The sequence below is a fragment of the Nothobranchius furzeri genome, chromosome 19 (genome assembly GCF_043380555.1).
Source record: "Nothobranchius furzeri strain GRZ-AD chromosome 19, NfurGRZ-RIMD1, whole genome shotgun sequence".
Taxonomy (NCBI): domain Eukaryota; kingdom Metazoa; phylum Chordata; class Actinopteri; order Cyprinodontiformes; family Nothobranchiidae; genus Nothobranchius; species Nothobranchius furzeri.
Window position 1 is genome coordinate 12,029,337 of NC_091759.1, and position 14,218 is coordinate 12,043,554.

At 40.0% G+C, this 14,218-nt stretch overlaps 1 protein-coding gene across 4 annotated transcripts in view; it reads right to left on the bottom strand.

Annotated features, from left to right (window-relative positions):
• LOC107394420 (collagen alpha-1(XIV) chain) overlaps positions 1–14,218 on the bottom strand; it is a 260,498-nt gene that overhangs the window by 122,096 nt on the left and 124,184 nt on the right. For all 4 annotated transcript variants that reach the window (XM_054744996.2, XM_054744994.2, XM_054744993.2 and 1 more), the window contains one exon: positions 758–922. In XM_054744996.2, the coding sequence (XP_054600971.2) occupies positions 758–922 (165 nt within the window). The remainder of the gene's footprint in view (positions 1–757; positions 923–14,218) is intronic.

A 14,218-nucleotide genomic window follows, 5' to 3' on the forward strand; every position in this document is an offset into this window, starting at 1 on the left:
TGTCAAGATGGCATGTCCAAAGTATGGCAGGGCCTCTGAGAACTGATGTGTGGCCACCAATTCAAGTCTCTCAAGTCACCTGTTAATGTAAATCAACTAACTTTTTTGTGTTCCTATTTTTTTTACTAATATGCCTTTATTTGGACTTATGAAAAACTATCACCATACATTTTTTTGCATATATAAAAAAAATATTAATAATTTGGTCACTGAGGAGGATTAACTTGGATCCTTTTGGCCCTCGTCTTGTAACGGTTGGACACCCCTGGTCTAGGTTATCTATATCTGTAGGTGGCAGAAATGGGGAATCACCTTCTGCCACATGTGCAAGTTACTTCTCGAGGGTACCCATTTTAGATATGACTACAGGACTTTTCCAACTGTAAACAGGAGCAGTTATAGCTTAGCCCCTCATGCTAATTATCACCTGATGCAAAAGTCTTGAAAGTTTCCAAAAGCTTCAATATATGTGAAAGTTTCAGATGAAGGGAAGTCCCTCTTAGCAATTAGCTTCAGTCCCATACAAGAAATTATCTTAATTATTGACACTTAAGTCCTCATTGCTCCAGTCTACTGCAGGTATGATACTGACTGCACATCACTACATCACTTAAACACAAATAGGAACATTTTTGTGCTTTTTGATTTATTTGTCTACAAATACTGACGCAGTGCAAAGGAAACTGAAGTGGCTTTATCTTGAACGAGCTCAGTTTGATGTTTATTAATTCTCTCCCCATTTATTGATTAATCATACCGATAGCGAACAATTCTATTCCGGCATCCTTCAAGCTCTGTGCGGGGGGAATCACGTCGTCTTGGGATTTCCCATCAGTGATGAGGATTCCTATTTTGGGAACGCCGGGTCTGGACCCAGATTCAGTTTTGAAACTGTTTTCCAGGATGTAGGTCAAAGCCAAACCTGGACAAGTGAGACACAACAGAAAAATGAACAGATTAAATATTTTATTATGTATCAAAGACACATGGTTCCCTCAAACATAAACACAGTTAAGCAAATTCAAGGGGTTTTAAGGGATTTCTTGAATGGAAAATCTGATTTAGGTTCAGGAAGTAGGGTCATCAGACTGTTTTAATATCTGATAATAAAAAGTTAATATTCTAATAGACAATTTTCATAAGACACTTCAACAGTTTACCCAAATTCTGCAATATACCATATCTTTGATGCTTTGAGACGCAAGCAGGCTTTGTAGTGATTTCACTGTCAGCCAAACCACCACTCAAATCACCTGGCAGGTGCAACGTTTTTAAAACACACACAGAGAAACAAAGACAAAGACACTGAGGTGGCCATTGTTGCCTTTCAGTGACAGACAGGCAGTGAATATAAGAAGCTGCTTCTGAAAGCGATGAAGGAAGACGACAGCACAATGAGGCGAAGGAGAGGTTTGATGAAAAATCGTCTCCTGTTACAAAGGCGGCAGACGCTGCAGCATGAGAGTGCTGCCGTTTCGTCAGCAAACAAAGACTGGTGAAGAACGGGCTGGTCTGAGTGCCTCTCCACTGTGCATAATTTAATAATGATATGCAAGAGAGGTCAGTGAACTAAATGGTGTTTTTGTAATATCTGCGTAAAAAAATGTAAACATTAATGATCTTACCTGCTGTAAATATGTAAATAGCTTCCAGAAAATTGTAAAATTATGAATAATTATACAAATCTGTAAGCCATAATCATCACAATTATAACAAAAAATGCTTGCAATATCTGCTTTTGCATGTAATATACATGTTAAATATTAGTTTCACCTTTTAAGTTGAATTAATACAATAAATGAACTTTATTGCCTGTAGCATGAAGGCCAATTTAAGTAGAATAGATCACAATTAATTAGTGTTTGATCAATTTTTGGGGAGAGTTGAGAAATTAAAGAATCAATAATATTAAAACAAGTGTATTAACTAATTAATTCAACAGTGAAACAAGTTAAAATAGCAAAATGAATCTGAATATTTCCTCACTTGGCCTGGGAGACCGGGTTTCGACACCATTTGGTGTTCACAATTGCTGGATGTGGTCCGTCGCCAATTTTTATTTGAGCAAACCCCAGATCCCTTGTTCTTTATTTCCAAAAGGAGGATTATTTGGAGCACTCTTTAAACCTTAAAATGGTTCATAACAACTATAGTTTAGTGGCTTCAGTTAATTTGGTTTATATAGAAGAAAGTCGGGCTTGGATCCGTTGAATTAAGACAACAATATTGATTAATAAACATTTTTTAAGAGGGAAGATGAAAAGAAGAGGAAAATCCTGACAGAAAGTAGGACGGACAGATGAAACGATGTTGGAGAAGCTAGAGGAAGAGAAGGGGGCATCAGAGATGCATTACAGAGCTAAAACAGTTTGACACACTTTAATTCATTAGAGTTTAAAGTGGATCTTGTTAGACAGATGTAGAGAATCTATGACCCGATTGTTATTGTAATGCGTTTAACGGACATACTAAAAGTAAAGAACAACGCGGTTAAATCAATGCTTTTGTTTAAGAAATTTATTCTCTTTGCTGAAAGTTTAAATAATTGGCCTACTCTCCTTTTTAAATTGGAAAAATCTGTTATTTTCTCAACAGCTTCCTGCTAGACCAATTCCATTTTAACGCTGAATACAAAACCAGCAGAATACCACACAAAAAAGGCAGTCTTCAATCTATAGAAAGAAAATGTAACCCAGAAGCTAGAACCTTAATGAGGTATTAACTAATTGGCTTACTAATATGATCCATCCTCAATTTAGATAAAATATAAAATATAAATTAAGGAAATTAACAATACTAATTAATAGATATCTAATTAACTAATAGATAATTTCATAATGAATTATTGGAAGGGTGAATAACTAAAATAACGAGTTTAATATTAAACATCGGTTAAAACAAGAATCTTGAACATCACTAACAGAAACAGAAGAGGAAAGCTGTATACTATTGGTCCAGGTGGGAATCTGAAATTTCATTGGCTGAGAGAAATAAGTCCCGCCTCCGCGAAATAAAACCGTGCGACGCAGCTGAGCGAGAGGAGAGACAAACGGCTGTGCAGCACGCAGATACAGAAAGCAAAGACTGAGCGGTTAGAGAGAGAGAGAGAGAGAAAAAAAAACAACGGTCGAGGCCGTGAAGAACCCTGATTTGGGTGCCGCATAGATAGAGGGAGAGGCGGACTTGACTCCTAATAAGAGCTAGGAACTTGGAACCAACGCGGTGAGTAAAGAAAAAAGAAGAGAAAAAGCTAACGATGCAACTTAAAAAAAAAAGGGAACTTAAATAGCTTATCAAATTAATTCCATTCTTATAGATTTGTGTGGAGACGACAGAGTGAACCAATCCTCTGTAGGAGGGAACCGTTGGAGCGCGTTGGTGAGTGAATGAGATTAAATTCAGTAAATTATTAAATTCAAAAAGCTAATTACAGCAACCGAGGTGACAGCAGTGGGCTGCTAGACGTTAGATCCCAGGAGTTAACATCTCAAACTACCAGTTAACGGTGGTAGGGCATATAGGAGTTAACGGCTCAAACCGCCAGTTAACGGCGGTAGGGCATATGGGATTCCCAGGAGTTAACGGCTCAAACCGCCAGTTAATGGTGGTACGGCCTAGATGTACAAGGTCCTCAGGGGCGTTATAGCTAACGCCATAGAATTAGCAATGCGTCCCTTAACCAAACATTTAATAATAAAAAAAATAGATAAATAAAAATAAATAAAAGCTAACTGATTAGGGAGGAATTATTTTACAAAGGTGGACCAAAGGACCAGAATTTATATTTTGTTGAATTTTGTTATAGAACATTTTATTTATTTATTTATTTATTTATTTATTTATTTATTTATTTATTTATTGTGTTACAGATATACAAGGTGTCACAATGCTGTATAGAAACACAACTAAATGTATCCTTGTTGTCATGAATGTATTTCTTGTTGAATAGTGTAGAGTAATAGAATCTAACTGAGCCTATTGAGCTGAACAATTGTTGTCATATGTAATTATATTTCCAGAGCTACTGAGAATTATTTTAATAGACAATCAAATTGATGTTATGTTAGTTGAACTGTGAACCCAAACATGATTGGCTATGCCAATAGAGTGAAGCATTTGTTTAAGTCTGTAAGACTTTATGCTGTGATGTGACGAGAAGGGTCGATGCCAACTCGCTAACAGTCCTGTTGTTTACAGGCTGGGTTTTTTTTTTCCCTTGGGTTTGATCCCGACTCCTATGATCACTCACTTGGAACGAGAACTGGATTTCTTCCTGACGAGGGAGATGGCGAGCCTTAACCACTGAACGAACCAGGACATCTCAAGTAACTGAAGAGCAGACTGCTCTCTTCTGTGAACAATCTCAACGGTGCGGTAGGAAAAAATCGCACCACCGGACTCTGACTTTCACCCCAAGCGTGGGGATTTGACTTGACGCCGGCTGACTTGTGACTCATATGATCAAATCTCATACCGACCATTTTACTATTGTCGATTGTTTTCATCTGTTTTTGTGTGTTATCTTTATGTGTTATATTTCCCATTATTATTAAAATTTAGTATATAAACCGTTTCATGCTATACCCGTGACTCCAGTCATTCTTAAACAACCTCCAATTCTCCCCGAACCTAATTATTGGCCCATTTGTTTATTTTTTCTTTTAATTATCTTATTGTATCCTGTAATCCGGTTACATAAAACTTGGCGAGCCAGCCAGGAGAATTGTAGAGTTGTTACCTTAGCTAACCATTGACTGACATCATAAGAGTGCCTGGAGGTCACAGTGGTTTGCCATTTTGGCATTATTGGTACTTTTGAGTGTTTTAAAATGGAAGTTGTAAAAACAGAAAAGGTCAAGGTTTCAAATGCTGTTTTAATCAGTGGGTTAACTGATACAGACCTTGATAACGAAGTCTTTGGGTTTATGGAAGGATTCGGACCAGTTAACAGGCGCATTAAGTTACCAAACTGTGATCAGATTATTGTGGAGTTTCAACATGAAGCCACTGTTAAGGAATTAAAGAAACAATGTTTACCCTATGACAAACCTTGTACTAGGAACCCAGATGTTTTCTTTCATATTCAAGACCTAGCCAGCGCGTACAGTCTAGAAACTAGCACATCTGCCACTGATGCCTATCTGTCAGAGCTCAGGGACATAGCTGCGCGTAGCAATCAATCATTTAAAGACCTTCTAATGGAGGAACTGGCAAAAATTGGGGAATCTTTAGGAAGGGATACCCATGCATCTGAACCAGTCACTGAACCAGAGCCAATGCTCCATAGTGACCAAGTTACATATTCCCTGCCTTTAACACCAGAAGTTAACTATATGAACAACTCAAAGGACAATTGTCCACCTACAGAGACTGGAAAACAAAACCCTTGCATTCCACCAAATCTTTTAAACACACCTGAGGTTCAGCGAGTTATTGTGGAACACATTGTTAAAAGCAGTGAGGTTATCCCTCCGCCTACTTCACAATACAGACTAAAACCGTTCTCAGGGCGAGTTCCACACCCTTCTTTTGAAACTGACTATGATACTTGGCGTAGTAGTGTAGTGTTATGCATAAATGATCCTTCACTCACCAAGTCCCAAATTGTACGAAGAATCGTGGAGAGTCTGTCAGCCCCAGCAGCGAGCATCGTTAAAGCTCTTAGTCCAAAATCCGACCCGGAAACGTACCTTGAACATCTCGATTCAGCTTACGCAGCTGTCGAAGACGGCGACGAGCTCTTTGCTCGCTTCTTAAACACAAACCAGGACAGTGGTGAAAAACCTTCCGATTACTTTCAGAGGTTATACACCTTGTTAAACCTAGTTATTCAGAGGAATGGAATTTCCTCCAGTGACGCCGACCAGCAGCTGCTCAAGCAGTTTTGCAGAGGCTGTTGGGACAGCTCGCTGATTTCAAACCTGCAACTCGAACAAAAGAAAGACAACCCGCCTCATTTTACAGCACTTCTCCTCAAACTGCGCACTGAAGAAGACAAACAGGCTACTAAAGCAGCACGCATGAAACAACACTTAGGGGCACAACGAACTAGAGTGTATTCAAATGTGCAAACAACATGCTCTCAGAGTAAAAACACTTGTGAACTGGAAATAGATGATAACTGTGATGACTTACGCAAACAAATCGCTGAGCTCAGGAGCCAAATTGCACAGCTTAAGGTTAACAACACAGATAAAAAGGCAAAGAAAACTCAAAAAGAGTCAAAACCCCGTGTGGGGGCTAAAATTCCAGATGAGCCCAAACAGATTCAGCAGATAACAGCAGTGGTGCCCAGACCAAAGCCTGGATACTGTTTTAAGTGCGGAGAAGATGGGCACATAGCTTCTAGCTGTAGCAACGAGCCAAATCCAGCACTAGTTGCAACTAAAAGACTTGCTCTTAGACAGAAGCAGCGCGAGTGGGAGATGTCAAAGCCAATTGCTCAGTCTCCTCCTTTAAACCGGTAGAAGCTCCTATCGTGGGACAGATAGGTGCTAAAGTAGAACCAAGTCCCTCTAAGGAAAGGACAGAGAGACTTTTTTGCAAGCCAGTTCATGCTCATTCAGTGCCAAAACTTCCCAAAAGATTAGTGGGTGGGCGATGCACAGCTACAGTCTCAGTTAACAGTGTTGAATGTAATTGTTTACTGGATTCAGGGTCCCAGGTAACCACCATTGCCAATTCTTTTTACCAAGAACACTTACCTGACCTCTCAATTAAACCCATCAGTAATCTGTTAGAAGTCGAGGGCGCAAACGGTCAAGCAGTTCCTTATTTAGGATACATAGAGATAAGTGTCACATTTCCAAAAGAGCTCGATCAGTCTGGACTTGAGTTACCTACCCTTGCGTTAGTGGTTCCGGATATAAGCTCAAACTCTGATACACCACTACTCATTGGCACAAACACACTCGATCCTTTGTATGAGCAATTGTCTGCCAATAACTTACCTGATTCCAAGGCACTCTCTTATGGGTACCAACACGTGCTAAAAGCCTTAGCAGTCAGAAAAAAACAAAGCAAAGATGGACGAGTTGGTGTGGTGAAGCTTCGAGGGAGAACCCAAGAAGTTCTCCCTGCAAATAAAAAACTGTTACTAGAAGGGTTTATGCAACCCAGCCAAAACAAGCATGAGCCTTATGCACTCATTGAACAACCCACCAATGGTTCTCTACCAGGGGGTATAATTGTAGACTGTTGCCTCATTTCCTTACCTTCACATGGTCCATACAAAGTACCTGTTGTACTAAGAAACGAAACTAACCATGACATCACATTACCCACTAACTGTGTGATCGCTGAGTTAGTTAAAGCCGATCGTGTTATGCCATATCCAGAACCTGACAAAAGTGATCAGAAAGTACTTGCGGCGTGTAGTTCGCAGCAACAGACTTCACCTTCAAACCCTCCTCTCAGTTTTGACTTCGGTACTTCGCCCTTGTCCGAAGAATGGAAAGGGAGGATCACCAACAAACTTAACACTTACTCCGATGTGTTTTCGCACCACGATCTTGATTTTGGTCATACACAACAGATAAGACATCACATCAACTTAAAAGACGAGACCCCATTCAAACAGAAATCTCGGCCGATCCATCCACATGATTATGAAGCCGTGAGAAAACATTTGGAAGCCCTCTTGGAAACCGGTATAATAAGAGAGTCGGAGTCTCCATTTGCCTCACCAATAGTGGTAGTTCGGAAAAAGAATGGTGAGGTACGTCTATGTATAGACTATAGAAAGCTTAATCTGCAAACCATTCGCGACGCATATGCCCTGCCTAACTTGGAGGAGTCCTTTTCTGCTCTCGCTGGATCACAGTGGTTTTCTGTGATGGACCTCAAGTCAGGTTACTATCAAATAGAGATGTGTGAAAAGGATAAACCTAAAACTGCTTTTGTTTGCCCGTTTGGGTTTTATGAATTTAACCGTATGCCACAAGGAATAACAAATGCTCCAAGCACTTTCCAACGGGTTATGGAAAAGTGTATGAAGGACATTAATCTGAAGGAAGTGTTAGTTTTCCTAGACGACTTGATCGTCTTTTCCAACTCCTTGGAAGAACACGAAACCAGACTTTCTCATGTTCTTGAACGGCTTAGAGAATACGGACTCAAGCTATCACCAGATAAGTGTCGTTTTTTCCAGACATCTGTGTGTTATCTTGGACATATAGTATCTCGAGATGGCATAAAAACCGATCCAGATAAGGTGGAAGCACTCAAAACATGGCCGAAGCCTCAGACTTTGAAGGAACTCCAATCTTTCTTAGGATTTACCGGTTATTACCGACGCTTCGTTAAAGATTACTCAAATATTGTCAAGCCACTAACATCTCTCACGGCTGGTTATCCACCCAAACGGAAAAACTTTAAAACACCACCATGTAGATCAAAGTACTTGAACCCCAAAGAACCCTTTGGGAATCGTTGGAGCCAAGACTGTGAGAAGTCCTTTCAAACTATTATTGAAAAACTTACCACTTCGCCAGTTCTTGGCTACGCTGACGCAAAACTCCCATATCTAGTACACACAGATGCTAGTACGACCGGACTCGGTGCAGCGCTATACCAAGTGCAAAACGGTGTCACACAGGTAATCGCTTATGCAAGTCGCGGTTTAAGCTCTAGTGAAACTAGGTACCCTGCGCACAAGTTGGAGTTTCTAGCCTTAAAGTGGGCCATAACAGATAAGTTTCATGACTATTTGTATGGGAACACATTCACTGTCATTACTGATAATAATCCGTTAACTTACCTCTTAACAACGGCAAAACTCGATGCAACGAGCTATCGTTGGCTAGCTGCGTTGTCCACCTATAATTTTGACATCAGATACCGTGCAGGTACACAGAACGTTGACGCGGATGGCCTGTCTAGGAGGCTGCATGATAAACCTGAAGACAACTCAAAATTCACTGAGGAATGCCAACGACTAGATGAGTTCCGATCTCATCTTTTATCCTCTGTCAAAGAAGTCGAGCTTCAACTTCAAGCCGAAGCAGTGAAGGCAACATGCCAAAAGCACATGGTCTTGGATGAGACTGATTCTCCTTGTGGTTTAGTTCAGTCACTTGCCATGTCTGCAGCGGCCATTCCAGACCTATTCCAGTTGGAAGACAATAGTGACAGTTTCTTTGCTGTGCCCAAGTATAACCATGCTGACCTTGTCTCCTTGCAGAGGAAAGATCCAACCATTGGCCGAGTCATTCAGCTGCTTATGACTGACAATAAACCGCCAACTGATACTATTGCAGAACCCCCGGTGGTTCTTAACCTTTTGAGAGAGTGGAAACGGTTTGAGTTTCAAAATGATTTACTGTACCGGAGACGCCAATTAGGACCAGAGACATCATTGCAGTTAGTCTTGCCTGATTCATTACGTTCAACAGTCATGCAAAGCCTACATGATGATATGGGGCATCTTGGGGTTGAACGTACGACAGATCTCATTCGGTCCCGTTTTTACTGGCCAAGAATGGCTAGTGATATCGAAATCAAAGTTAAAACTTGCGGAAGATGTATCCGTCGGAAGGCCCTCCCTGACAAAGCTGCTCCAATGGTGAGTATTACCACCACCAGACCTATGGAGTTAGTTTGCATGGATTTTCTCTCCATAGAACCAGACAGTAAGAACACTAAAGATGTCTTAGTGATTACAGACCATTTTACAAAGTATGCAGTGTCCATCCCAACCAAAGATCAGAAAGCCACCACCGTCGCGAAGAACCTGTGGGAACATTTTTTAGTCCACTACGGGTTTCCTGAGCGTCTTCATAGTGATCAGGGACGGGATTTCGAATCACGTACAATCAAGGAACTTTGTTCTTTACTTGGTATCCGTAAAGTCAGAACGAGCCCTTATCACCCTCGTGGCAACCCCGTTGAACGGTACAATCGTACATTACTCAGCATGTTGGGAACTTTACAAGCCACTGAGAAACATCACTGGCGCGATTTTGTAAAACCACTTACTCACTCGTACAATTGTACAAAAAATGACGTGACGGGATACTCTCCCTACGAGCTGATGTTCGGTAGGCAGCCTCGGTTGCCTATAGATATTGCCTTTGGGTTACCGCATTTGAACAAGCCCTCTATAACTCATTCTCAGTATGTTAAAGAACTGAAGAGTCATCTGGAACAGAGTTATGACATTGTCATAAAAAACTCTCAAAAAACAGCGAGGAAGAACGAAGAACGGTTCGACAGAAACATTCGTGAGTCCACACTAGGTGTGGGAGATCGTGTTTTAGTCCGAAATCTTCGCTTAAGAGAAAAGCATAAATTAGCAGACAAATGGGAGCAAACAGTGTATATAGTTCTCAAACAGATGGAAAACTTGCCAGTATACACTGTAAAACCAGAGAACGGAGAAGGACCCAACAGAACACTCCACAGAGATCTTTTACTGCCTTGTGGTTTTCTCTCTTCATTAGAAAATGAAACAGAACGCGTTACGAAACCTAGCAGACCTCATACAAGACAGAGTTCAGCCTTAGAACCTGACCCAGATGAGCCACTTGACGAAGAGGTAGATGAGTTTTATCACTCTGATCTTCCACAAGTGCTAAACCGACCATCCTATCAAATAGCGGTCACCTTGCCAAATAGGGAACTCATAGCAGATTCAGGACCGGTAAATAATATTCAACAACAAAACACACTATCCTTACACACAGGGGATCGCAAGGAACCAACCTTAGCTGGTAATGAAAATGCTGAATTGTCCTTACTTGACAAAGGCATCAACACCGAAACATTCTTACCTGACAGAATGAGTGAAACTGCGACATTCTTACCTGAAAGAGTGAAAGAAGCAGCAACATACTTACCTGAAAAAACGAAAAAAAACGAAGTATACTTACCTGACGTAGAAACGGGGGATGAAACTAACACAAACCTACCTCAATTGGATGGTGTCCTAAAGTCGCAGCAACGTGATGTAAGTTTTGAACCCATCATACACGATCAGACACATACATCTGGAAAGACCAAAGTCTTAGAGAATAGCTCATCAGCTCTGTCGGAAACAGAGAGCTCACTTCGTCCTGTCTCAGTTGAGAATCAAACCGAAACGGATGAGCATGATACTGTGCAACCAGAGATGTATGTCAGGAGATCTGAACGAAGTAGTCAGCCTCCTCAAAGACTAACTTACTCTCAATTGGGCAATCCACTAGTGACCGTAGTTAGGTCCCTTTTCCAAGGACTTAATAAAGCTTTTATTGACTCTCTTACTCAAGAAGTTGTGTACCCCGTAGAAACAATGCACAGGGACGTGCATGATATTTAATGGGGGAGGATGTAACCCAGAAGCTAGAACCTTAATGAGGTATTAACTAATTGGCTTACTAATATGATCCATCCTCAATTTAGATAAAATATAAAATATAAATTAAGGAAATTAACAATACTAATTAATAGATATCTAATTAACTAATAGATAATTTCATAATGAATTATTGGAAGGGTGAATAACTAAAATAACGAGTTTAATATTAAACATCGGTTAAAACAAGAATCTTGAACATCACTAACAGAAACAGAAGAGGAAAGCTGTATACTATTGGTCCAGGTGGGAATCTGAAATTTCATTGGCTGAGAGAAATAAGTCCCGCCTCCGCGAAATAAAACCGTGCGACGCAGCTGAGCGAGAGGAGAGACAAACGGCTGTGCAGCACGCAGATACAGAAAGCAAAGACTGAGCGGTTAGAGAGAGAGAGAGAGAGAAAAAAAAACAACGGTCGAGGCCGTGAAGAACCCTGATTTGGGTGCCGCATAGATAGAGGGAGAGGCGGACTTGACTCCTTCTAATAAGAGCTAGGAACTTGGAACCAACGCGGTGAGTAAAGAAAAAAGAAGAGAAAAAGCTAACGATGCAACTTAAAAAAAAAAGGGAACTTAAATAGCTTATCAAATTAATTCCATTCTTATAGATTTGTGTGGAGACGACAGAGTGAACCAATCCTCTGTAGGAGGGAACCGTTGGAGCGCGTTGGTGAGTGAATGAGATTAAATTCAGTAAATTATTAAATTCAAAAAGCTAATTACAGCAACCGAGGTGACAGCAGTGGGCTGCTAGACGTTAGATCCCAGGAGTTAACATCTCAAACTACCAGTTAACGGTGGTAGGGCATATAGGAGTTAACGGCTCAAACCGCCAGTTAACGGCGGTAGGGCATATGGGATTCCCAGGAGTTAACGGCTCAAACCGCCAGTTAATGGTGGTACGGCCTAGATGTACAAGGTCCTCAGGGGCGTTATAGCTAACGCCATAGAATTAGCAATGCGTCCCTTAACCAAACATTTAATAATAAAAAAAATAGATAAATAAAAATAAATAAAAGCTAACTGATTAGGGAGGAATTATTTTACAAAGGTGGACCAAAGGACCAGAATTTATATTTTGTTGAATTTTGTTATAGAACATTTTATTTATTTATTTATTTATTTATTTATTTATTTATTTATTTATTTATTGTGTTACAGATATACAAGGTGTCACAATGCTGTATAGAAACACAACTAAATGTATCCTTGTTGTCATGAATGTATTTCTTGTTGAATAGTGTAGAGTAATAGAATCTAACTGAGCCTATTGAGCTGAACAATTGTTGTCATATGTAATTATATTTCCAGAGCTACTGAGAATTATTTTAATAGACAATCAAATTGATGTTATGTTAGTTGAACTGTGAACCCAAACATGATTGGCTATGCCAATAGAGTGAAGCATTTGTTTAAGTCTGTAAGACTTTATGCTGTGATGTGACGAGAAGGGTCGATGCCAACTCGCTAACAGTCCTGTTGTTTACAGGCTGGGTTTTTTTTTTCCCTTGGGTTTGATCCCGACTCCTATGATCACTCACTTGGAACGAGAACTGGATTTCTTCCTGACGAGGGAGATGGCGAGCCTTAACCACTGAACGAACCAGGACATCTCAAGTAACTGAAGAGCAGACTGCTCTCTTCTGTGAACAATCTCAACGGTGCGGTAGGAAAAAATCGCACCACCGGACTCTGACTTTCACCCCAAGCGTGGGGATTTGACTTGACGCCGGCTGACTTGTGACTCATATGATCAAATCTCATACCGACCATTTTACTATTGTCGATTGTTTTCATCTGTTTTTGTGTGTTATCTTTATGTGTTATATTTCCCATTATTATTAAAATTTAGTATATAAACCGTTTCATGCTATACCCGTGACTCCAGTCATTCTTAAACAACCTCCAATTCTCCCCGAACCTAATTATTGGCCCATTTGTTTATTTTTTCTTTTAATTATCTTATTGTATCCTGTGATCCGGTTACAAAAACAATCTTTATTTTGACACCCTAAAGTCACCATTTGCTTGACAAAGTGACATCTACTGTTAAAATGACAAAGTTAGAGCCACTTAATATTTTATAAAGAGATGTTTTAAAGACGATTCAAATTCCGGATGACAGTTTTATTGCTTTCAGTTTTCCTCTGAGGTGCAGTAAAAGAAAAGATAAAATGTGTCAGAACCAAGGAAGCACCTGAAGAGTTTCAGGAAAACACTTAAAGCTAACGACTCGGAGGTGTCGTCGTTAGCTTGACAAGGTTTCGGTCTCCGGAGTGTGACAACTTAATAAGCAGCCAGAGTTTTTTTGTATTCTTTAATGCCATCAACGGTTTTCACCAACTTCTAGTCGAATCCTTGAATATCGATGCAACTTTCTGAGAAACACATTCTAACTAGAAAATTTGCATTTATTGCACAAATGCTGTTTGAATGCTGGATAGCTGAAACTGTAAGCTGAAGCTGCTGAACAGCTGAGCTGAAGCTGCTGAACAGCTTAACTGAAGCTGAAACAAAGCAAAACTGTCAAAATGAGCTGAATGTCTTGAAAGATGTAGAAGCAAAAAGCACCAACAAGCAAATAAAGCACAAAAAGTAAGTGAAGAATAGAGAAAAATAATGCTAAATAGCAAAAAAATAAAAAAATGAAAATAAAAACCTTTAATCTGTGAACATTGTATAAAAATCTGGACAGCTTAAATATCTAAACACCTGTTATATCAGTTGGACAAGTTTAACTGTTTAATCTTTAGATTTAGCTGAACTGTGAAGTTAGCAGTATATGCTAAATTTGGTAACTGATTGCTGAAGTTGTTGAACAGCTGAAGTAAGCTGAAACTAAGCTAAACTGTTAAATGAGCTGAATGTAGTGAAAGATGTGAAAGCA